The sequence below is a fragment of the Argentina anserina genome, chromosome 6 (genome assembly GCF_933775445.1).
Source record: "Argentina anserina chromosome 6, drPotAnse1.1, whole genome shotgun sequence".
Lineage (NCBI taxonomy): Eukaryota > Viridiplantae > Streptophyta > Magnoliopsida > Rosales > Rosaceae > Argentina > Argentina anserina.
In genome coordinates this window covers 18705464-18731694 of record NC_065877.1, presented here as the reverse complement: position 1 = coordinate 18731694, position 26231 = coordinate 18705464, and the positions used below count along the sequence as shown (strand labels likewise).

General features: G+C 36.0%; 4 protein-coding genes across 4 annotated transcripts in view; 3 read left to right on the top strand and 1 right to left on the bottom strand.

Annotated features, from left to right (window-relative positions):
• Positions 1-489: 489 nt before the first annotated feature.
• LOC126798699 (rhomboid-like protein 20) overlaps positions 490-26231 on the top strand; it is a 271709-nt gene continuing 245967 nt past the window's right edge. Inside the window, exon 1 of the mRNA XM_050525735.1 lies at positions 490-493. The gene's annotated coding sequence lies outside the window, so the exon portion shown is untranslated. The remainder of the gene's footprint in view (positions 494-26231) is intronic.
• LOC126798700 (E3 ubiquitin-protein ligase RMA1H1-like) lies at positions 9419-11343 on the top strand. The gene is made up of 2 exons (XM_050525738.1): positions 9419-9586; positions 10439-11343. Exon 2 carries the CDS (start codon positions 10487-10489, stop codon positions 11267-11269), a length of 783 nt encoding a protein of 260 aa, XP_050381695.1. The 5' UTR covers positions 9419-9586; positions 10439-10486; the 3' UTR covers positions 11270-11343.
• On the bottom strand, positions 13424-16389 carry LOC126798691 (uncharacterized). The gene is made up of 4 exons (XM_050525727.1): positions 14589-16389; positions 14178-14435; positions 13762-13878; positions 13424-13675 (listed from the first exon to the last, which is right to left on the bottom strand). The coding sequence occupies exons 1-4, from the start codon at positions 15750-15752 to the stop codon at positions 13625-13627; spliced, it is 1590 nt and encodes a 529-aa protein (XP_050381684.1). The 5' UTR covers positions 15753-16389; the 3' UTR covers positions 13424-13624.
• On the top strand, positions 17442-18647 carry LOC126796990 (uncharacterized). Its single transcript, XM_050523689.1, has 2 exons — positions 17442-17947; positions 18096-18647. The coding sequence occupies exons 1-2, from the start codon at positions 17843-17845 to the stop codon at positions 18645-18647; spliced, it is 657 nt and encodes a 218-aa protein (XP_050379646.1). The 5' UTR covers positions 17442-17842.

The window sequence follows — 26231 nt, the reverse complement described above, 5'->3', positions numbered from 1 at the left end:
TTGTTGGAGGATGAACAAAACGAGAATAATAACGACGTAATAGAACAGAACGTAACCGTTTATTGATTGATAATGATGTCAATATATATGCATTACATAACCACAATCCCGTAGGATTCGGAGTCCTAATCTATTACAGAGTTGCGAATCTATCTCTAACAGGAAACCTAATAAGGCTAAGACACACACAATGGTAGAATAGTAATTCTCTCGGAACACACATTTATTTTTAATTTTCAATGTATTTATTTATTTATATTTTTTCTAATATCTTTTAACATACTATATCACATAAAATAATAAATATATAAATCAATAACATGTTTCGAAAAAACAAACATTGTAGCAAGTGTTCCTCTTAAGTAATTTTATTAATTTATTTCATTATTCAATATGAATAAATATATAATGACAATACTACCCCTTAAATGCATGATATGTGACTTAAAATTGGATTGAAAACATTAAATTTAACGGATAGGGTGCAAATTGGCAATTTTTACCAAGTTTAGGAGGTAAATTGACTCAAATGCAAGTTCGGGGTGCAAATTGACAATTTCAGCCAAATTTAGGGTGCAAATCGGCATTTATGCCATATTTTTATATATGTGTGTAGGTGATTAATACAAAAATCTGCGAGTTGTAACATTCTGAATTATATTCGTGTGAGATATCTATTTTGCTAGTAGAGAATCATGGGAAAGCCAACAATACTTTTTTTCTGGTTTGTTTTGATATTGAACTTGTGAGCGTTCAAAGCCTTTTCTAGTGGCCGATGAGCTTAATGCATGGCATTGGTAGTGCGTGTAAATAAGTGATCCTGGTTATCTCTATTCTCTAATGTGAGGTAGATACAGACTCCATACAGTCACACAATATTTACTTGATTGCAGAAAAATGTATTGCTAAATGTACCCGACAAATATCTAGGTAGACCTAGCATATATTTTACACCCAACAAATTTTCTGTAGTACTCTTCAAATGTAGGTTACCAGAAACCTGGCCAACTTCTGCTGTTAGAGGTTACAGTAGGGTTCCAAAATTCAATTTCGGCACAGCACATCACAGTGGTGTGGTGGTTCCGAAGAGAAAAGTACTGAAGTAGCTCTTGGAGTATTAAGGGAGAGCTCCCATATTGCAACTCCTCCATGGCACCATCTTATTGATTAATTGAAGATGGACGAGTAGACCAGTACCATAATTCTGAGAAATTTGAAATTTCAAGGCTGGGGTTGTTGGGTAAGGGCAGCAACAAATTAAGGGCCTGTCATGTATCTAGAGACTGGAATCCAACTGAATCTAATTACATTGTCAATTGCTGCAGCTTTACTAAGTGCCATCGTTTTTTACTCTTCCATTTGAAAATTCAGAAGAGAGTTGAATTCAACCCAGACAGTGGCAGGTCTAAGATCCGAACACAGGGTGGGCTTGAATTTGGCCGAAAGGCAACGAAAAATTTTGTCAGTACAATGTATAACCATATAAACATTGACGTAGGGCTAGACTTTATGACACTGAAAAAAACGAAACCAGCCATAACTAAACCACACAGAAACTGAGAAACTAGAACCGGACGAAACCATTGTATCGGTGCCGGAAACTGAAACGAAACCGAGCAGTTGGTGTCGGTTATCGGTTATATGCTTTCAGAAAACCGATAGAAACCGAATCGAACCGAGAAATGGGAGCTAAGATTATAGCTTGTATTTTGTGAACATATATAATCGGGTGCTTATGCAAATAATATATTTAATAATAAATATATACATGTAGAGATATGTGATTTTGATTTTTGTATGTGCACAATCATGCATGCATAGATCTAATGTAATGCTTGGGGATTTTGTCAACTAGCCCTCATGTTAAGACAAGTCTGGACGTCTAATGATGAAACTAAGGAGGTTTAATGTGTATTTTGGTTAACTTTTGTTTCAGCGAAATACAATGTTTTGTTTAGTTAATATTTGAGTTATGGATTATTCATTTGGTGAATGTAACTTATTTTGAAGTATTAAACTTGTAGCTTACTCCTTCACTTTTTTTTTTCATTAGTCAAGTACGAAATGTCAATAAGGATATTAGGTTTTGTAACCGAAATGAAACCGAAACTGCGGTTTATATATATATATTTCAGTTTCGATTTTGAAAAATATGAAACCGAGAATTCGGTGTCGGTTTTCGGTTAGTGCTTATAAACCGAACCCTTTGACACTGCGTCCAGTCCTACATTGACATCTAAAAAGTATTTAAAAATAAGTGTCAATGAATGTAGAAGAATATTTAAAAAATCAACGACAAATTTAAATACTTCAACAAAAAAATTCTCAAATTAATTAGATTGAAACTTAATAACTCATATTTGCAATTTCATATTCAATATATAGAGTAGCAATATTAGAAGAAAATACTTAAAGATTTTTTATGAGATTTAAGAAGAAGAATACCGTTATGAGAAATGTATGTTAATAATCCAATTATATATATATACATATATTGTATTAGCACTAACATATTAAAAATTTGGAGTGAATATTGTAGCATGAGCTCCGGCAGGCTTGCCCTGGGCTGAATCCGCCAGTGAACTCAAACTTCTTTCATTATTTTGTTCTTCTACAGAACATTCTTTGGGTTTCTCTTGCTGGGTTCATTGCTGGGATCGACGAAAGAAGGGTATAATTGGAAAGTTATCAGGTGTATTGAGCATTTATCTGGGTGTATGTTGGTCTACTTAGATAGTTGTTGAGTACATTTAGTTAGTAGTCCCAAGTCGTCCGGCTGCAGATGATTAGATACTTTCTGCCAAGTGTCGCGAAATCATAAGTATACGTGTAATTAATGGGATGACTGATAGCATGAATCCTCCATGGATGGTTTTCTAGAACACCAAGGCAGGAAGCCGGGAACCGAGAACAAAAAAAAATCATCTAGAAGAAATTTCTTACGTGCGTAAAAAACAGAAAGCTTCTAGAAGAAGAGTAGTAGTAGTAGTAGTTGATGGATGGTGTGACTTGTGAGTTGTGAGTGGGTAGGTTGAAACTTGAAAGTGTACAAGCAGACAATGGTGGTGACAACAACGAACATGTCATGGTCATTCATTCTTTAACAAGTGTGGTGCATGTTATCTTCATTACCATGCTGACTTAGACGTCCCTAATAATTCTAGATCCATCCATGATCCTTCAACCCACCTTCGTCCTCCACACTTCTTTCGGTGAGGAGAAATTCTCTTTGGTCTCCACAATTTTCTCCACTTTGTGCTAACATAAAGAAAACGACCCTATATATCATATGTGAAGGATAAAGGATTACACATAACTGATGGAAAAATGGTTAATAAATTATTTAAAATTAAATTTTAATTGATTAATTTAATTAAGTTAAACTTATAATTAATCAAAGATGAACATAGATTTGAGTTCTCCATAATGAGGGCTACAAGATTATATGTTTGTTTGTGTAATTTAGTTTGTGGGTGAATAAGAAATTGTCACTCAAAGATGGCTACTTAGAATGAGGGAAAAGTGTGTCCCACATTGGAAAAGATAAGTGTTGAAAAGACTTTATATAGAATTCATTGTGTATGGATTATAAGGTGTGTAAGCCCCCTTATACCCTCTCGCGCACGCGCAGGGAGGGTGCAAATCCCAGGTCACAAGGGAAACTCATGTATGCCTGTGCGACCTGCGGACACGAATGCAACACCGAATTGAGGGTTGGAACGCAAATTCTTTTTTACTGTTCAAATTCTTCTTTTGTAACAACTGTGTGTAATGGAGAATTATAACAGAATTGAAATCAGTGCTTGTAACATATATAACTCATATATGTTATGATCTTTTGATTTCTAACAGCCATCTTATTCATTGTTGATGGCAAATCCTCCTCACTGTATAAATAGTCACCATCCTTTCATTGTTTTTTCATCCAATTTGAAACACAATCTGCTCTCCCACTCCTCTCAAAGTTCTTAGCTATTCTCTGGTGATAGAAAGATGTACCATTCGAGTTCGTTGAGGATTCTAGTTAGTTGTGCAACTTCCTAGAATTTTTTAGTCGTTATATCCTGGGAGACAAGCGCCAAGCATCCTTACATCGGTAGAGGAGGCGTAAACGTCTTAAGGACAATGTTGTATCACACACGTCTCGACTAGTTCTTCCATCACCAATCATTCGGTATTTTGGTTGAATTTCTTTTCGTGTTCTTCGTTATTAAAGTTACATGCTTAGTTTCTGTTTTATAATTATTTATAATTCAGTTTATTAAATTATATATGTAATATATCACTGTTAGTCTAACAATAACATCACTCAAGTAATTTTATTTACTATTTAATTTGATTTCAAGTTTCAAGACATTTTCTATGTGGAGCCCGAAGGCAAACTCATGGGAGGAAAGTCTTAAATACTCCACGGTGATACACAGTTACATACCGAAGCAAAAGGTCGAGTCCAGAAACCAGACATCAGGATATCCCCACAACATAAATTTATTTACTTTTCTCAAAGAACCATGCATGCTATACAAGCATATATGCATCGGTAATCGAATATATATATATATATATATATATGCATCGAATTGTTTTCCAAGATTGTAAAATGAGGTTGCAAAATAGTAATATTAAGGGCGTGTTCGGTATGCAATTTAGAAAACTATTTTTTTTCAAAATGATTTTATAAAATGAATACAATAGGATTAAACTTCGTGTTTTTAGGATTAAATAGAATCTAATAATGCATTAGATATGGTATTGATGTTTTTTGGAAAAACTGGTTTACAAGAGTCCTTACTAAAAAAATTAAAAACTAAACTAATACATCGAAGACATTTTATTTTCCTTACACCTGCAGATCTTACCTCCACCTTTCTCTATTAAACACTTCCATGTCTCTTTTTCTCTGTCAATCTATCAGTCTACCTGATAAAGTTGTTGCTCTTGCTCTTGTGAACTTAAACTCATTTACAGTTGCTTATAGGGGTGGCAATGGTATATAAACTATCCCAACCAATTCGTATACCAACCATACCAAATACGTTTGTATACCAAATACTCGGTACACGGTATATGGTACAGTATACCGTACAAACATTTAAAATATGGTAGATAGGTGGTATAGATTTTTCATATACCATGGTATATCGTACCTACCAACTTATATTATATTAAATTATTTAATTAAATATATATATATCTTTAAATTTCAACCGTAGATTTATTGAAAAATAAATCCAAACCGTATAAATCTACTAACCTTAATCTAATCTCTCTGAGTTTCTTTCTCAAGTACACTCTTTTTCTCGTCTTCAATTTCCTTATTTAATTATGAATGAATCGATTCAATCGAATTCCCAAGTACAAATGCTTAGACTTATCAGTAGCACAATCACTGCTTACAACATGTCAACATATATTGCATTTAAACCTATCATTTATTTTTTCAATTGTTTTGAGAATTCATAAGTACTTTAACAATTTGACTATTTGGACTTTGGCTTTCTATTTATGACTTTGTATTTGGTAATTTGGTTGAAGTTATATAAGACTTTGGAATTCTATTGCTATTTCACTTATTTGCTATTACTTATTTGGATTGGGCCTTTAATTTTTTGGGCCTTAAATATGTTGGTACAAGCCCATTACCAACCGTACCAACCGAGTACCAACCGTACCACTTAATTGGTATACCAACGTTATTTGTTGATATAAATTGTGGATTTTTCATACCAAATATATATTGGTTGGTATATGGTATTGGAAAATTAAGACTGGTATACCAACCAATCCAGTCCTAGTTGCTTAATAGATGATTGTTCAAGCTCTGTTTCTTTTTGACGATCAATTCGATCCACAACCCATATAGGACTAGCTAGAAGAGCAATATCTCATTGGAGCCAGGAGACTTTGCAGTCAGGCATATATCTTTTCTTCTTCGTCTTCTCCTTTTTTTTACTGAAATTAATTCATGTATATGAATCAGCATTTTTATAGAGAAAATTGTTGGTTGAGAAAGAAAGTGTGAGAACTGGGTAGACGAGGGGCACAAGTGAGTTCATAGGCATATTGACTCCTTCTAGATTGGACATGTCAATTTCCCTCCTTGTTCTCTGAAAACAGTCAAAGTTGTTTTCCATATTTGCACGGAAGCTCCGAGTTGTATCTTAAAAAGTGTTTTCCCGCGTTTTTGCGATTTAAGAAACCGAATGCGTTTTAAGTTGAATTCAATATTTGTAATACAAAAAAAGTTTTGTAGTCAAGTACCGAATGACCTCTAATTGTCCTAAAATAGTGTCAAGAATGTTTCACGTTCATGTTGAAAGTAGAGACAAACCCTTTTATTAATGGATTACCGTTCTTGCCTCCTTGGTTCAAAAAATAGAAAAGGAAAAAACAGTCAAGATAAGAATTTAACTTGCGAATTTCTTAAAGGAGAAATTAATATCATATTGGCAATTTAAGTCTTGATATTATACACCGTAGATCAAATGCCTCGATATTATTATACATCTATTCTATATCAATTTTGATGATGTACTCCGATCGAGTAGTGTGGCATTATTATACGGTACGTTTACAGATAATGCAGATTAGTTAACGACTTTATAACATAACGACTGCATACATCGATCAACTTGGCTTTTCAATTAGGCAATCTCTATACGTTGGGACTTATTCCCTGTACCCATTACAATTCTGAAAACTCTCCACCACTTCACATACCTAATTAAGTTGATCTCGGATCAAATTGACCTATTCTCTTTTCTTCTAGAAGATTGCTATAAACAGTCGTATAGAGTCGAAGTCATATAGATACATACAAATTATATATTACTTATAATGCGTATTTTTAATTTCCCTTTTAATTTCTATAAGAAAGATATATCAGAATTAGAAAACACGTACATTATTAATTTTTTTTGCACCAAAATCATGAGTGGCAACAGGTTATTGAATAAACGGATAGATAATCATTCACATATGCACAAAAACACTGATTGATAATCAACCCTCATTGTGTGTATGTGTGCTTTGCGCTCATTTATTGAAGCTACAAAACAAAAAACAAAAACACAAATCTCAATAGTTTACTCTCTCAAATTAGTCATTTGGAAACCTCAGTTAGTGCGCAATTATAAATACCATTGATTTGCCTTTTTAGTAGGGTTCATCATACCAGCAATAGTAGTTGTAGCAGACAATGGAATGCTTAGAGGGAGTCATCTTGCTAGAACCTAAGTTCTTGTTCTAAAAACCAAGCAGACGTTTAATTGAGATATTGATTCCATACCAGTAGCCCTAATGTATTAGTGTAACAAGTTAAATCTTACCTCCAAATAAACTGTTGAGCCTCAAAGTCGTTCTTCGTAATCATATAATTAAGTAGAAAATGAGTTCATCAAACTTTTTACACCTATATAATTTCTAACCACACCCACCAACATCCCAATAATACCCATCTGTAAATAAACCCAGCAAGACTCATACACGACAAAATGCACACCTATACATACAATCTTCAATGATCCGTTCTATAATTACCGGGGAGGCTAGAGACATGAGCAATATGTTAGATTATGAATTCAAATTGCTTAATTATAACAGATTTGATAAAGTTTGATATGTAGAAAATGCTAATATATTATTTTAATGTACTGGATAATGACTTGCATCTCTTTGATATCAATCAGATTCAATCTCTTCCTTTGCTTTTGGCGTTCCTATCCCATAATTATAATCTAATTACTTGAAAATTTGTTTGCCCAGGAGAGAGAAAAGAAGCAATAAACACTCATCTGCCTCCTCATCCTTATTCTTCCTCCTGGATATCAATCAAGTATCCTTATTCTTCCTCCTGGATGTCGTGGACTCATGGTTGAGATCATTTTGATTGCTGGGCTTTTCTGAGGATATCCCATGGTTGTTGGAAAATGGTAGTTTCTGCTGGGTACATGCACAATCGGCGGGGTATGAAAGTTCCAAAATTGACGGTTATTACCTTAATTCATCATTAGCCTTTGGTCATTTCATACGAGGATACAAATGTTGTTTCAATTTGCTAGTCTACTAAGATATTTTATGGGTACATTTAATAACACCCTTTTTGTTGTTAAAGGATAAAATAGAGGGGAAGTTTGTTCCAATAATAAAACCAAAAGAACAACCTATCACTTAATTCCATTAGTTACAAGTTTCTACACAATTTTACTACTAACTATCTTTTGTTACTAAACATCAACTTCCCACTTAAGTTTAATTCCCAGGAGATTTCTCATGGAAATACTTTCCTTTTTCTGGATACCAAATGATCGAGGCCTTAAAGGCATTGGAGTTTAGCAGATGATTGAGCGTTTTCCAATGAAAAGATATTGGGAGAACTCGTGAACAAGTCGTCCTCTTATCATCTTTAAACTTGGGGCTCTACTGTCCTCGAAAGAGGTAACAAATGAGGGTGCAAATTACTTGACAGTCAATAGTGTTTAGTCTCGTAGGCGGGTAAGGTCGATAAATACTATTCTCTATGTTTTCTTATACAAGAAAGAATAAACTAAAGCATATAATATTGACATGATAAAATAGCAAAGCCTCCGTTGCTTCCCTTAGAAGTTAGAACATTGTCCACCTAGGCGGAGGACCTTGAAGAGTAACCAGTTTAAGGTTGGTAATGGCATCTGCTACGAAGTTGATCTTCTAAAAGATGTGCTTAAAGCTAACCATCTCAACATCCGTAACTATTCGAGAGTCCACACTTTTGTAAAACATAAGTACATTTATATATATAATTGGAATAATGGAGAATAGCTAGTTTTTCCATATGTTACTAACCTAATAATCAAACTCATCTCGGTACGTTTATAGTTTATAGCTTAAATGATTTTTTAAATTTTCTAAAATTGTATATTAAGTTTTCTTTTTAATTTATTGGATAACTTACCCATTGTTACATATATTAGTGAGGTTTGAACTAATGATCTCAACATTGTTAGACAAACTATCTAATCAACCAGATCACGACTCGCTAACAAATATTTTTAACCATCTCAACTTATACGTGTGATTCTTGCAAATGGGTCATGCTAATCTTCCACATGTTCCAAATTTTACCGAATATGTTCGTAAAAACCATAAACTTTGATTAATCAATCTTTTGCCTCCCTGTATCTTTAGTTTCTCTCAAATTTAGGAAGAAAATAGTGCCGACGTCGATAAAATCATTATATTTTGTAAAAGAAAATAAAGACAAAGTTATGAGAAGACAAAAAAAGAAAGATGGGTGCCGCGTATACAAGGAGAAGCTTATCGTGTATCAAAGACTCCGAGAGAAGCGTGCGTGGAGAGCAAAGTGGCTCATGGATTTATCATTTCAATGAATTTTAATAAGAAATCTATTCTTCCGAGACGTGATATGTTTTGTCTCTATATATATCGCCACCCCGTTCCCTCTTTCCTCTCATCCTTTACGATTCTGGCATTCTCTCCTTCCTTCTCAAAGCTCTCTTTCTGTCTCTACCGCCATTGAAGCTTCTGCTACAACGCTCCTAATAGGCCTTCACAAACAACGCTCTTACCCACTTCTCTACTCTTACTGGTATGCATTCACCATCAACTTTTTCTCTATGTGCCTACTACATCTTTCAGTATCTGGGTTTTGCTCTGTGGCTAGGTTTCTCCTTCTGTATCTGCTAGAAGCTAGTTAATCTTGAATTCCAAGGAGGTGATTAATATTGGATTCTGAGAAATGGAAGAGGGTTGGGGTTTTGGTCTTCTCGGAACAAACCAAGTTGCACATTATTGCTAATTTCTTTTGCAGTTTCTGGTGTTTCCTTTTGTATGATGATTGAAACGTGGTCTTAGGTGATATTTTTGCAAAAGTAAATACTGAGTAAGGTATAATTTGTCTCAGAGTGTCTATTTGATATTAGGTTATCTTCTAGAGGAGATTATACTCCTAGCTGTAGGCTGGCAGGTTTTGGGAGATGAATATATATGAATTTTGTAACTATCTCTGCCTAATTCACTTAATCCATACCCGTCAAGCTTCCTTAGATACTTTCATCAGAAATAGACTTGAGATGGGATTTTCTGATTGTAACGAGTTTATTTGAAGGGGCAAACAGAGATCGCAGTTTCTAAGTATTCGTAGTCCAAGGTTGATATTTAATTGTCATCCAACTTGCTTGGTGGGCTGCATCCCCTTTAGATCGAGAATGGAAATATTGTGCCAGTTTTTCTAGAAGGACAGATTATAATAGATAAAATCTAATCATCTGTTTTATTTATGTTTATCTTTTTGTATGATACCTTGACTGGTTGTAGAGTGATGGGCCATTCTTTTCAATAAAATTTTCAACTTTTGTTTGGTTACTAGCTCTGATTGCTTTGGTATAGATCCCTCCGTCGTATTAAGTTAATTAACCCTTTTCTCTTATCCGTGTTTCAGATATAAGCAGCTCAAGAATATATTTATCATTCTTCCCAATCCAATAAGATGGCAACTGAGCAACACATTGAAGGTTCTGTGGTTCAGTCTAATTTCATTGGAGATGATAAGTGTTCCTTTGGAAAGTCGAATCCTGTTTCTGAAATCCCAGAGTCTGAAAACAAGTCCGCTGCTAATTTCGACTGCAGCATATGTTTGGACTCTGTGCACGATCCAGTAGTGACCCTCTGTGGCCATTTATACTGCTGGCCTTGCATATACAAGTGGATTCAGTTCCAGACTCCGTCTTCTGAAAGCCAAGAGAACCAAAAACAGCCACAGTGCGCGGTTTGCAAAACTGAAGTCTCCGATTCATCTCTAATCCCACTCTATGGTCGTGGTCAAACAACAAAACCCACAAAGCCATCTAAAGACAAGGCTCCCCATCTCGGTATAGTCATTCCGAAAAGACCTCTCGCTCCTTGCAGTGTTGAGACACCAAGAACCCCAAGTACCAGCCCTTACGGTACTCAGGAACTCCATCACCGAAGTTATCCTTATCAATTCCAAGTAAACAGCCCTCAAGGAGGTAGTTATACATCCGCCTTACAGAGTCCTAGTGGTACAGCAACACAAGTCTTGAATCCGTTGGTCGGCATGTTTGGTGAAATGGTGTATGCAAGGGTGTTTGGTAACTCGATAACAAACGTATACACTTACCCTAATTCGTATAATCTTGCTGGTAGCACTAGTCCGAGAGTGAGAAGGCATGTAATGCAGGCTGATAAGTCGCTCAACAGAATGTGTTTTTTTCTGTTTTGTTGCTTTATGTTGTGCCTAGTTTTGTTTTGAGCAAAGTTTTTTGTTGCTCATCGTATAGATGTAAATTAAATGAGTATATGCAAGAATTAAAATATCGGTATCAACCTATGTAGCACGGACACTGTCACACAATAAATCTAAAAAATCTTGATTCTAATACAGTAATTTATATATAATTTAATATATTTATTAATGCATAAAAAAATATATAACACATGAAATAATATCAAAAGTAAAGATATATGTTCATTCAATTATATAACAATTCAAAATGAATATCTAAGACTTGGTATATATCGGTTCGGTTTTTGGCACAAACCGAAACCGAACAACTTTAATCGGTTTTTTAGAAATTCAAACCATTGATCGAATCGAATTAGTCTAAATTGAAACAATCGGTTTAATCGAAATTCGGTTTTCGGTTCGGTTTCGGTTCACACCTCATGTAAATTTTTTTAATTTTTCAAGAGGTGAGTCTCAAACTCCTACCCAAAAATGATGTCACAAATCACTACATCACACATATTTCTCATTAATAATTACGTAAAGATTATATTTATTATAATTTTGATATATATTTTCAATAAAACATCAAATATCAATGTTGAGATTCAAACTCCTGACCTAAAATATAATAATCATGCACTCTACCAACTGCGCTAGACAACCTTCTATGTTATGTTTTAAATCGGTTGGTTTGATTACGTAAACCATTTTCAAATCATTTAAACCGGTTTCGGTTCGATTTTTTTTATTTTCTAAAATATATTTTTAATTCAGTTTGATTCTGTCGATTTTACTTGTTTAATTTGGTTCATACCCGCCCTAGAATTTAGTTTGAGGTCCTATTTAGGCGCTTCCATCTCTTTCTCTTTATGCAGTAAGGGATCATGATGATACAACTGGGGCTCGGTCAGTTAATTTTCTTGTCGTTCTTCGTGAACGCTGACATCATTATAACTTCCCTAATGATGGGAAAGCTCTCCTATCAAAATAACAGTCCTCAAGACGTGTGAGAAAGAGATCCCATGAGCATAGCTGCATGCAGTACTACATGCCCCCAGTCTGAGAGAGGTAGACTGGTGTGCAATACCTAAGTAGACTACAATACTTGTTCATAACCTCGCGAAAAGGGCTGTTAAAAGAATTTGTTGTTGCTTGCACTGTTGGAATAATCGGGTTGTGAAATAATTTTTTTTTATTTGATAAATAGTATTTTTAAGAGTGTTTTTGGTACATAATTTAATAAACTTTAAACAAAACAATTGTAGAATTATTTATTGACCAATAAGGACATAAATTTTTTTTTGGTCAACAACCAATAAGGACATAATTTTACTATTAACAGATTAAGACTGATTATAGGTAAGTGTGTCGTTTGGGATTTCCAAATGGCGTGAAAGCTTTTTGTTGACAATGCAGAGGATATTTCATAGGTAAACTAAGAGACCGTCTTTTGCAAGGATTTAGAAGTTCTTCTATTACTCTTGCAAAGTCCAAAGGATATTGCGGACCAATTCAAACAAAGAGCTGATCATTTAGAAATTTTATGGTTTTAATTAATGCGTTGACACGTTGGTCATGTCCCGTTATTGTCCACTAGGAACTTTGCTCTATTTATCTTATTCTAGGCTGTCACCAGATCATCTCATTAAATCTATTTGATTAGATAATGTTGGAGTGCTTGCGTCAGAGTATTATTGCATGTTTGCGGGAATCGACGCTAAGCATCCAGTTCCACACGTGCCGACCCAAATTGGTCTAGTTGAGGCTGCAATTAAGAGATTTCAAGCAGTCACGAGGACTTAGGTATTGCACACCAGTCTACCTCTCTCTGCCTGGGGCATGTAGTACTGCACGCAGCTATGCTCATGGGTTCTCTTTCTCACACGTCTTGAGGACTATTACTTTGTTGATAGGAGAGTTTTCCCATCATTACGGAGAGGTTATAATGATGTCAGCGTTCACGAAGAACGACAAGAAAATTAGCTGACCGAGCCCCAGTTGTCTTATCATGATCCCTTACTGCATAAAGAGAAAGAGATGGAAGCGCCTAAATAGGACCTCAAACTAAACATTGTCCCTAAAACTTTATCAAATGTTAATATACGATGCGGCGTATATTTATAATATGATGCATATAACCGAGGTTATGAACAAGTATTGTAGTCTTGCAAAGGAACATCCACAAAAGCAAAAAGCCCGCTACCCATCTAGTTCGGTCAATTGCGCAGTTCATTCATCATACATATACATCTTGGGTTACACATGGAAGACGAGAGTTAAAATATATTTACATGCTATTCAGAAACTACAACAGTTTTTTTTTCAAGGAATGAAACCAAGCACAGATGCAGGGTCCATTGTATCCTTGAAGCCAGCTATCTATTCATGTGCTCTATAGAAATGCAGCAACTTCAGTGGCTTCACCTTTTCCTAAACGAATTAAAAAGTAAATATCAATTTGGAATGATGGTTGTTAGTCTCATTTGTAATGGGAATATAGCATACACAAAAGAAACCTGGATTCCTGCTTCATCGGAGGGGAAATGAAAACCAGTCGAGCAATTCTGCAACATTTCAGGACTCTTCATCCATGCTCTACGTGCATCACTCACCTTTATCTTGTACTTGAACATCTGACATTAACAAATACGTAACAGGTTAGAAATAGATGGCAAATGTTTTTACTTGCCTACCTCCTTAAATACAAAGTACTTGAAAAGATTTATCTTAAAAAGCTTCAAGATTGTAGTATAACAAGGGGACAAAATAAAAAAAATAAAAAGACGAGAATGCGAGAAATGTGTGCACTTTTCACAGATGTGGTGTGCGGAGCGCAAAGAGGAAAGTGGTGAAACGAAAACCAAAAGAAAAGAAGGGAAGAGCACAATTGATAAGTTACACTCAGTTTTAGATTCTCTTGTAAAAAGCAAACCTGAGACAGAGGAAGATTCGGTTTCTCCAGGTCATCTCCGTCAATGACAATACCAGTACCCTGGCACTCTGGGCAGAACACAGAATAGATTTGTGGGCTCAAAGACTTCAATTGAGCATCATTTCCATTGCACTTGGCCGCAGTTTTCCTCCTAGACCTTCTCCTCCCTTTTGAACCAGTATTCTGATTCGTGATTATCTCAACTTCACAGAGAAGTATCCAATGTACAAGGCAGGAAGTGTGAAACACGTGAAAAGCCTGGATGTAAATAAATAAAAATGATATGAACTAATTGATAATCCAGATACATAAAGACTAATGCGAAACACGATATAAACAAAAATGAAATTCCAGAAAATTGGTAAGGACAAGGTCAAAAGCAAAAGGAGGCAACTTGGGTAGAACCCTCACCCCATTCACATTTCGACTACTGCAAGCAAGTAGTCCGGTCTTCATATTCATGAGAGTTGCTACATCTTTCCCAGGAAGCATTCTCTGTTGACAGATATCACACATTCTTCCTGACGCTAAACGCTGTTGCCGTCTTAGCTCTCGCCTAATAGATTTGTTCAAGATAAATCTTGTATTCAGTAGCTGATCATCAATGTGATCTAGAATCAACCTAGATGCACCACTGGTAGCAGAGGAATCTTCCCCAAATGAGTCGTACTGATTATTCAGAGAGTCACTGATATCTTCAGGGTCAGAAAAGGATTTCTTTCTCTTACAACCAGTGCCTTCACCATTCCCTGATTCTCTTCTAGGGCTGGATGAGAGCAACATCCTTACGTCATCAAGCAACCCCTTTCTACCCAAATCAATATTATAACTGAAGGTAACAACAGCGAAATCGTGCTCAGGAACTTTGCATAAATCCTCACTGACTACAGCGTTTATCCCCAACCATTCACACCATATTCTGCAAATACCATCTTTCCCAAGGAACCTTGCAGCAATTTCTCCCAAACCCACATCTTTCACTCCCAAATCAGTAATTTCATCCCTAACCACAACACCAGGGATCACCACAGGAAAATTTGCTCCATTTGCAGTTGAATTCACAACAAGGGATTTGACTCCAACATTAGAATGCAGCCGTGGCGAATCTACAAATTCATTACATTCAAGACCATCAACTCCGCAATGATCATGGCCATTGGTTTCCAGATTTTCCCCATATTTGACAATAGCAAGACTGTTCTCATTGCCGAGAGACTCTAACATCATACATTTACTGTCATCTGGAGTCACCAACACTTTATCAGTCTCGTATGAATTGTTAAAGAACACCACACCATCATTGAAGGGCCAAGGGTTTGGTCGTAAGAGAGTGACCTTAGCAGCAGCTAACCTGTCATTGTGAAGATTACCCTTCAAGTGATCAAACAACACCTTATCACTATAGCAAGGTGCAAGACACAGAGCACAGAAGAAAATGAACTTTTTCCCATCTTCTCTGACCTCAACATATGTGTGCCCTTGTGACCTCACATTGCGAAGAATAGCTCTTGTTGCTTGCTCCCGAAGACTACAGGCAGTAGTCTTTGGCAGCCCGACTTCCCACCTTTTCGTCATTAAAATTCCGCACCAGATATCAAAAGCTCAACCTCAAATCTCCCTCCACCGACCAAAATGAGTTTTCAGAATGCAGTTTGGGTTGCCAGAGAACATTCAAGAACCATGTGAAACCTTAAATACTCAAATTCAAACTAATAAACACGGACAATTCACCCTAAAAAGCCCAAATTCAAACAAACCCTAGAAATTTACCCACCTATATTCTTCACAGACATGAGCAATCTAAAGACAAAGTAACCCTATAATTTCGGTTTCGAACCCTCTAATTACAAGTTGAGAGAGCAATTGAAAACGAAAATTATATGTATAAATCTAGAAACAAGCTTCGAAAATCCTAGGACTAGATATTCGCGGCGTACTCTGTATAGGATTTTTCAGAAAGCGAGGAGTTCGTCGGTCGGATTGAAGGGCGTGGCGAGCGAGGAAGAGAGGCGAATGAGAGCGTGACTCCTCCATAGCCATCTCCATTGCAATCGAAGGCTCAACGAAGACTCAGCCGGTGTTTAGAAATAGAGAGGAGGAAGCGAGTGAGGGAAAATCAAATGGGGAGAGAGAGAGAGAGAGAGAGAGAGAGAGAGAGAGAGAGAGCACACCGGATTCGGGGAGGGCTGGTCAGAATTCAAGTTTCAGATTAATCATGTTTGGGTGGGATTTTTTACCTTAGATTCTCCCAGGCTAGTTATGATACTCGGCTTCGCGGAGTACCGTAAGAAATGGACTAGTGGCATATTCGTATTCGGACCGTGTTCCATTTCAGATAAGCTGTCAACCGTCATGATGCGGTTTTCGTTGCGTGAATCACTTGCCAACCGCTCGTTGTCTCTTGCGAACTTTTCTTTTTTATGTTCATCATCTCTAGACAAATTGTAATTAGTCTAATTACAGACTCTAAACTTTTAATACACCAGTTGTCCCGCTCACAGGAAAAAAAAAAGGCTGAAATGTTGGCGGCCATCTGATTTTGAATGAATTGATCATAGGGCTCATATCCATTAACCTAAATTTTCTTTCTTTGGCTCACATACCCAACACCTAAATTCTCTTCAGATGTTTCACAAAAATAGATTTAGACAAAAACTTAGTGAACAAATCCGCAATATTAAATTCTGAACTCACTTGATTGATCTCAATATTCAAGAACTTCTGTTGTTGAACGTTGTAGAAGAACTTGGGCGAAATATGCTTGGTGTTGTCTCCCATCTAGTTGTAGAAGAACTTGGGCGAAATATGTTTGGTGTTTTATTCTATCGTTTCTTGGCTAAATAACCTCATTACATCTATTTTGATCAATTCATATGCCATAGATTTGCAATAAACTAGAGAATACTAGAACTTACTTTGTGAAACTTTCAAAACTTTTATCATAATATATTCTGATTTAAAAAATGATTGTTGGATCTTTTTAGAATTTCCACCATTTTATGTCAAACAACCGTATCCTTATTATGAGCCATGTTTAGGACACCTTAGAGCAAATGCACCAGTGATTGAATGTAATTGCTAATTCATGGGTCCCATCTTTAAATTGGCATTTTATCAATGCACCGGATGTAAATCAGCTGGGGCAATTAGTGGGGATCACCAAACAGTAATTGACATAGCTAATTGGGTTGCTGATTTTTGACAATTATTTTGGTCGATTGATTTGGTGGGGCTCACCATGTGGCCTGCAACGGATGGAAAGAATATCACCAACGACAATTTAATTGCAACCATTGATTAAGATCCAAAGGCTATAATTTGACACCAATGGTCAAAAATTTATTCCGTCAAAAATTTCAAATTTCTCTTTTTAAACCTCTATAAATACCTTACTTCATTTTATCATTTCTCATAGCAAAATTATCTTCTTCCTCATCTTCTTCTTCAATTTACTTTTTATTTCTTGTTAGACTCATCAAACCATGAGAGAGTCTAATTCCACTTGGCAAGAAGAGGAGAGAATTCAATTATGTGATTCATGAGCGCGTGTAACTGTATGTCCGATCACCGGCAAATGCATAAGCTCCACAAAGTTATGGGAAAAAGTTCATGCCGATTATGTCAAGCATTGGCAAGGTCCACCGACAAATCGAGGTCCACTCGCCATGCAATCTCAATTTCGGACGTTGAAAAAACTGCTGAAAGATTGGCATAATGCACAAATTAAAGCCCGTAATAATATAGCTAGCGGCACCAATATGATGGATGAGGTACATATATTTTTCCCAATAATATTAGTTTTTACATTATTATTTATTAGTTGGTTGTTACATTATTATTTATGTTATTAAATGATACCTATAAGTATCTTAATTGTATTGGTAGATATTGATTGCTTTATTATTCTCATTGTTATAGATGAATCAAGCTCATTCGAACTACATGAAAAATCATCCCAAAAAATTTAATAAATGGGAATGTTGGGACAAAGTTAAACATCATCCTTATTTAATTGATCCACCATTTAATCCTCAACCTATGGAGTTTTATTCAACACCTAATGCCTCCGAAAATGACTCTCCAATTGACCTGGAAGATGATATAGTTTTGGAGACACCTTCAAGCTCTATCCCAAGGCCAATTGGACAAAAGAGAGCCAAAGAAGCAATGAGGAAAGGAAAGAAAGTACAAGATGCAATAGAAAGTATGGCTCTTGCTATTCAAGCCATGGCGGAATCAAATCAAGCTTCTGTTGAATTAATGAGGAAAAGAAATGAAGAGATAGCTACTCATACAAGAAAAGTATTGGCATTTGAAGAAGCGAAAGAAGATACAAAAGTAATGGCCATGGATACTAATTACATGACTCCAGAATCAAAGGCTTGGTGGAAAAAGAAGAAAAGTGATATTATAGCCAAAACATTATTCGATGGTAATAGCAGCAGTGACTACACACCTGAGGTTGATTAGTTTTATTTTTCGATAATAAATTATTGTTTAGGAGATTATGTAACTTAATTTGAAATTCCCTTATGTAATTTTAATTTATGAAATAAATTTTTTATGCTTTTAATACATTAGTACAAAAACGTAACAATAATAATGTACAAGTATGTAAAACCACACTTTATTCTTAACATAAATAAGCATCATTTAAGATTACATAAATTTCAAACATACATATTATTACATCACACAACATGAAATACATTAATTAAAATCACAAACCACGATTTATTTAAATCTAATTTACCAAATGTAATGATTCATACTCAGTTACCATCCATGTTCCAATTATGCATCACTAAATCATCTTGTAGGCACTTGTGGAGGTAGGCAGACTCTACTTGAAATTCTTTGTCTAGGAATGCAGGGAGATTTTGTCCATTTCTCTCGACTGGTTTGAAAGGAATGGGTTCTCTAGTTTCAGGATCCACAGGTCTATCGTAGATAGTAGCCATTGATGGATTCATTAGATCATCTTCTTTAGACTCCACAAATTCTTCCTCAACAAACTCATCCTGCACAATCATATTATGCAAAATGATACAACTTATCATGATGGATCGAAGATCTTCTAGTTTAAACAACCTAGCACCATGACGCAATATAGCCCATCGAGATTGGAGAATTCCAAAACACCGCTCCACATCTTTTCGATAAGCCTCTTATTTTTTGGAAAAGTGTTTCTCTTCATCTGTTGGGGTTAGCTATTGTTTTAACAAAAGTCGACCACCTCGGGTATATTCCATCAGCAAGGTAGTAACCATTGGTGTACCTTTTGTTGTTGACTTCAAACTGGACCATAGGAGCAGTTCCACCTATGACCCGCTCGAACACATTAGACGCGCCAAGAACGTTTAGGTCATTTTGAGCTCCGGGAGTTCTGAAGAAAGCGTGCCATATGTGTGTGTCGTAAGATGCCACTGCTTCTAGAATAATAGTTGGTCTACCCTTCCGACCCAAGAAAGCTCCAGCCCAAGCGGTTGGACAATTCTTCCACTCCCAATGCATACAATCAATGCTTCCAATCATGCCTGGAAATCCGCGGTAATGTCCTCTGTTGAGAAGCCTATATAAGTCAGCAAGGTTAGGAGCACGAAGGAACCACTCACCATATATAAACTCGATTTGTTTGGAAATTTTTTTCAGACACTTGAGCGTTGTAGAAGTCCCCATCCTAGTGATTTCATCACATTGATCAGCAGCTGCGCCATATGCAAGCATTCAAGGTAGCGGTCATTTTTTGTTCGGGAAGTAGTCCCAATTTTCCAGTGGCATCTGCTTTTTGCCTCTAAAAACTGTCGTGGTTACAAAGATCCTCCATCATGTGTTGGAATATGTATTTGCATTCTGTATCACCTCCGAAAAGCTTGTTTCGTTGTAAATTGGACGTTCGATAAAATAATCTTGTAGGAGAAAATGACCTCGGGCTTCTCTATATCTCTCGACGTTTGGTGCACATCCAGGTCGCGATCGACGCCCTCTAGGTGTTATGGATAGTTGATATTGCGCCACTATTGCAGCCGCTTGAGAGTTTGTAGCTTGAATCTGCTCGAAATCTTCCATTTTTTCACGCTCTTTTTCTTGCACCCACATGTTCAGTTCCTCCATTGAAAAAAAAAGAACAAAAGAAATGAGATGAGTGATAAGATTTAGAAGATGTGAATGTATAGAATGATAAGAATGTGTGGGTAGAGACTAAATTCTGGAAGCTTATTTATCAACAATTTTGAAGATGAAAAGTTTCGGATAAGTACACGTGTCTCGTAAATATTGGTTGAAAATCTTATCAGAAATCTTATATATATTTTTAGAAGATAACGATATTTGAAGTTAACACGTGTAAGATGAAGATTTGGTGAATATCATATCATAATTAAATATTTTTAATTTTTTACAATTTTTTCTATTCTGTTTATAAAAAACTATAAAATTGTATAAATAATAATGCTATTAATTAATTTTTAAACTTTGTCATTTATTCAAATTTGAAATGTGAATTAAGTTCAATGTAAATGTGGATTAGCATGCAAATTGCCTTCAAGTGGTGCATTGATAAAGATGAGACAATTGCCAATTCTACATGAATAGTAAATTAGCAGTACCAATTAAATTGGCAAATCAACAATTAGTCTTCACCAACGGGTGCATTTGCTCTTAGTATGAACTCCTTTGAGCCTACGTTAAGCCTCTCTATCATTACCAACATGTTACATCTCTAACCTTGTCTTTGAGACTTGGCAGAGCCGATTCTCTTGGTGTTAATATGGAGTGATGATTTGATTCAAGTGTGGAGTTATGCTATGTATGTATGTGTGTCGTATGAAAATGGTGAAAAGAATGAAAAAAAAAATAGAAAGATGCCATTAGAAGAAAAAGAGAAAAATACATGAACACGACTTGAAAGAAAAAAACATATAAAGAAGTTACGGCATAACTATGTTTGAAGTGAATTTGGAGTTGTGATGTATTTGTTGAAGGTTCAATAATGTTATACTTTAGCATTTGTTCGTTTTCACAATGTTTAGAATGAAGAATGAGTCAAACATGATAATATTTGGCCTTTTTTTTTATGATTTATGACGACATAAAGTGGATGATTCTTGCTCTGCTAAGTCTTAAGGATGACATTTGTGATTCCTTTTTCCTAAAAAAATAATATCTTAACCGAGCCTAAGCCTACCTTTTATAAAGATTCCACATTCTTAAAATGAGTAGCCCTTGATCTGTGAAGTTTGTTTTATGAGTAAGCATATGGCTTGGGTTCATTTGTGCATATGATTGGTATCTTTCATGAGGTTTTCGAATTCACTACATGTTCAGAACTCCTGTGTGTGAAAAACTTTTAAGCATATGCCATGTTCTTGAGAGAAAATATTCGGAGTGCATATCCCTTGTGAGTTGAATTTTGAACTTGTTTTGAACATGTCAAGCTTAATATCACCTCTGTTTCTGCCATGTCTTACTTGTTATGCGAGATTTCATGTTTATTAACCATTGAATTCATTCTATCTATTTCGATTAAATGTTATTCTTGATGCTATGAATTTGAAGATCTCTGAGACAAAATGTTCAAGGCATTATAGTTGAGTCATTAGTTTAGTTGTATTGATTTTTGTTTTATGTTTTGGTTTCCCTTTCTATTGTTTGCTAAGGGACTAGCAAAGTTGAAGTGTGGGGTTGTTGATAGGAGCATAAAATGTGACGTTCTTAATGCGTTTATGTCATATTCTTATTCTTTGTTACCTCTTATTTAGTATGTTTTAGTTTCTTTTGTATGAATAAGTGTCTAGGTAAAGCTTATATCGATTATGAGTGAATTGATGATGAAATCGTGCTAAGTGTTAAGAATCTTTGTTGAGATATGATTCCTTGTTCGAGTAGGATTCATCATTTTCCTATTTATTTGTTTCTAACGTACTTACTCTTATTAGGAAAGACAAATCCATGTTGGAGAAGGAAAACAATCCTAGTTGCGCAAGGAAAGAGGAGAGACTAAAAATCAGTTTCCTAGTAGGATAAGGAGAGGCCGTGCGGCATTGATGGTTTCCTATTGGGAGTTGGATTTCAAAACCAAGTTAGAGATGGATTTTCAAGGTGTATATGAAGATATTTTCGTGCACATAAATCGGAATTACCAAGGAGAATAAGATATGCACTTAGTAGCCCAATCCATGCAAGAATAAGATAGCTGTCAAGATTCGTAGTCTAACTTTGACGAGCTCTCCTGGACTGCTCAGATCGAAAGAGAAGATGTTCCTTATATGGATGGAAGCTATACGAGTCTATTTTCTGTAGGATTTATAATCGAATCAATATCTCATACCTACAGGGAGATATCACCGAATCATTACTCGGACGTCTAGTGGGCTCGGCAGAAATATCTCAGCCATTGATTTGTTTTTTCCTTATTTCTCCTATATATAGAGGCACGAAGCTAGATCTGAATCACCATAAATTCTTGCATCAAAGAAAGTCAAAAAACTCATGCAAAAAATAAATGAGAAGAGGTAAGAAAGTCAAAGAAGTCATGCAACAAGTAAATGAGAAGAGGTAAGAAAATCAAAGAAGGCTGCAGCAAATGAATGAAGAAAAATCAAACAAGGGTGCAACCAATAAGATTCTTGTTGCTTCCCTATTTCAAAGGAGGAAATTTGTGCAAAACAAATCAGCATTAAAGGAGGAAGAAGATATGCAATTAATGTCCAATCCTTATTAGAATCAAAATTCTACCATTACATGTCATCCATCTTTGACAGACTCCCCTGGACAGCTCACGATGATTCAGACAACGTATGATATATGGATGAAAAGTTACGGAAGTCTATTTTCAAATGCAATTGAAATCCCCTCAATATATATTTTCTAGCTAGTGTTATGGCGACAACATGACACAAATGTTAGCTCTGCCGAATTGAGAAAATCTAGGAAACTAAACTAATTTGGTTTCAACTTTGTGGACTTTGTGGCTAGCCTCCCTTGGGTTTTTCCTCTATATATAGTACCTCATTTCCACATAAAAGAATGATCAACCTTGCTCACAAGACTTTCCAAAGCTCTGCCTTAAACACTACTCATCATCCTCAAAGCCATTCAAACAGTAAACACCAACTTCCTTTAATTCCATTTGATCCAAAGCGATACGCCTACGATTGCCATTCAAGTAGAAGCCGTTTTGCCTTATTTTGATACCGCTAAGGAGATTTGCAAAGTGTAACTCATTACTTCTTCAATTATGTTTTCAGTTTGGATTCTTTGTGTGATGTTGTGTTTCTGTTTTTGGCTAGTTCCGAATTTGTGGAATACTCTTATGTAGTTTACGATTTTGCAAGATGTTATAAAGTAGTTCTAATTTTGTTTTCTATGATTTCTATGTAGATGCTGTAAGTTTATAATTCAATGATTTAATGATTCTCTTTCTTATGCGTTAACTATATGTGATTTAAGGCGCTAAGTTAGTTTTCCATATATGATTCTTAAGTGTTTTTGTTAACTTGTTAAAGTAAGTAACATGCTTGACTTGTTAGTAATCACTAGGAATTAACCATGATCCGTTTGTTATCTAAGATGCGCTAAGTAATTAAATAAGAGATGAATCAATGAAGTGGTAAAATTGAGAATGACATGTTACCTTGTAATTTCTAAGCGCTAATGTAGGATTACAGGCCATGTTTCGAGTTAGGGATGCGCTAAGTAACCTAGTTCGGCATTAGGTTGTTGTTTGTTCACTCAATACTTGCCCGCTAAGGTTCGGTGTTTGCATAGGATGAGATTATGATTTCGAAGCTACTTGTGACGTTTTATTTGGTGATGTTTTTGTGTTGGTTGGTTGATCACATGTATATATTAGTTTGAGTTTTATATTTTCTGTTTGATCCGATCTTATATCTTTAAAACTTTATATCTTTTTGTGAATTCGTTGTTAAATTTTTGTAATTCTTTGCCCTAGTGGATCCCCGGTTTTTGGATGATACCCTCTTGCTTTATACTACTAACGATGTTTACAGTGTTAATATTGATGTCGAGTAATCGAACCGATCAAATGACGTCGTTGCCGGGGATCCATAAAAATGGATCCTTAACTTTTAATTTCTAATTCACTGTTCATATTGTACATTTGTATATTCTTATCTTATTTTATTGTAACATATAGTAAATATATTTTAGGTTGCTGTTATGGTGATTGAGTGAATAATTGTTGTAGGTTGTAAATCAAACGGAATAGGTAAAGTCTATTTTGTTAATATTAGCCTTAACCCCTCATGTTTTCTTCCAAAGTTTTTGCATGAAGTTGAGGGCGGCTTTTATTAACACTTGGAAATTTGTCTAACACTCAAATTTGAGTCCAGCTGAGTAAGGGGCACGCTCTTTTATTACCTTAGTGCATGAGACCAAAATTGGATCTCAGAGAACTACAAACTGACATACATCTCGGTGATGGAGTCGATAGGGATTTCGCTCTCCGTAGTTCAACAAATGAGTCTTACCATGTTCACTATCTCTAACTGAGATACACGGCCTTTTGAAACAAAGACTTGATCTTGTGTCTAGACATCCATACTTAGGCCACACGTCCACCTCAGTTTACAACTTAGAATTAATCGATCGTTCAATCATTGAAACAACAAAAAGAACTTGTGAATTGTATGAACTTTGTAAATGTAAAAAACTAACTTTGTAACATGACAACATAGTTGACATGCCTCTTCCCTAAGTGTGCCGTGTATATGACTAAGGAAGAGCACGTTTCTTGTTTCATTTTTGTATTCTTCAATGCTAACTCTCTAACTTTCGTATTGCAGGAACTATGCATGTCCGCTATATCTAAGAAAACACAAGAGCTCAAATATAGAATTCAAGCACTTAAAAGACTTACAAGACTCTAGCTCGAGTAGACTCTTATATTCGAAACTTATCCAAGCAATTCAATCCTAAACTCTTCACCTAGATCAAAAGAAGAGGAGGATATTTTCTTCTACTTCATCTTCAACTCGGAGACAGACACAATTTCCGTACTCTAATTCTTACTGGTCCTTTAATGGCACTCAAGAATGCTTTCATCCCCACCACCCCTAAATCACCTTCATGCATTGCTTTCACTCCACTGAACGAAGCCAACTTCTTCATTCCAGTTCAATTGCTTGGGCAGCTGCCTAAGTACTCAGGTTCCTCAATGGAAGACCCTAATGTTCACCTTAGGGAATTCTTGGACATTTTCAAGCTCCAATCAATTCATCATCTTTCTCAAGAAGGCTTGAGGTTGCTTTTGTTTCCATTTACTCTTAAGGACGATGCTAAGCGTTGGTTGTACTCTCTGCCTGCGGGAATCATCACCACATGTGATGAAATGACTAGGAGGTTCTTGAAGCAATTCTTCCCTGCTCAGCTCACGAAAAGAATAAAGAGGGAGATTCAAAACTTCACTCAAAAGGATGGTGATTCACTCTACAAGGCATGGGAGGAATTTCAGGAACTACAAAGGAAGTGCCCTAACCATGGTATTTCGTTGGATGACTTGGTGCAATTCTTCTATGAAGGACTCGACACCACTAACAAGAGTATGGTGGATTCGGCATGTGACTGCACATTCATGAACAAGACTAGTCAAGAGGCTTACACCTTGATTGATGACTTGGTCGACAATAATCGCCGATTTAGTTCCAAGGATGTTGGCATAGGCTTATGCCCGCCATAATCAGCACAACTACCAGCGCATTAAAGCTAACGTATAGCACAATCCTACAACACTAACAGCAAGTCAGCCGCGATAACTACACAACGGGCCTCCCCACGGCCCAAACTGACTACGGACGTGCCCTCACGCGCATCTCAAAGAAGGCTCCAGAGAGCACCTTAATCGGACGTCGTCCCACATCGAATGACAAGTAAACGATCCACTTCAACTCAACAATAAAAGGTCAGACTCTTGACCTTACAAGGTAAGTACACTGAACTTCCTACCATCACTCTGCACAAATTATCATTGCCCTGACTTAAGCGTCGGAGAGTCGAAGACCACGCCGCCGTGGTCTCTACTCTAACGACGTGTGT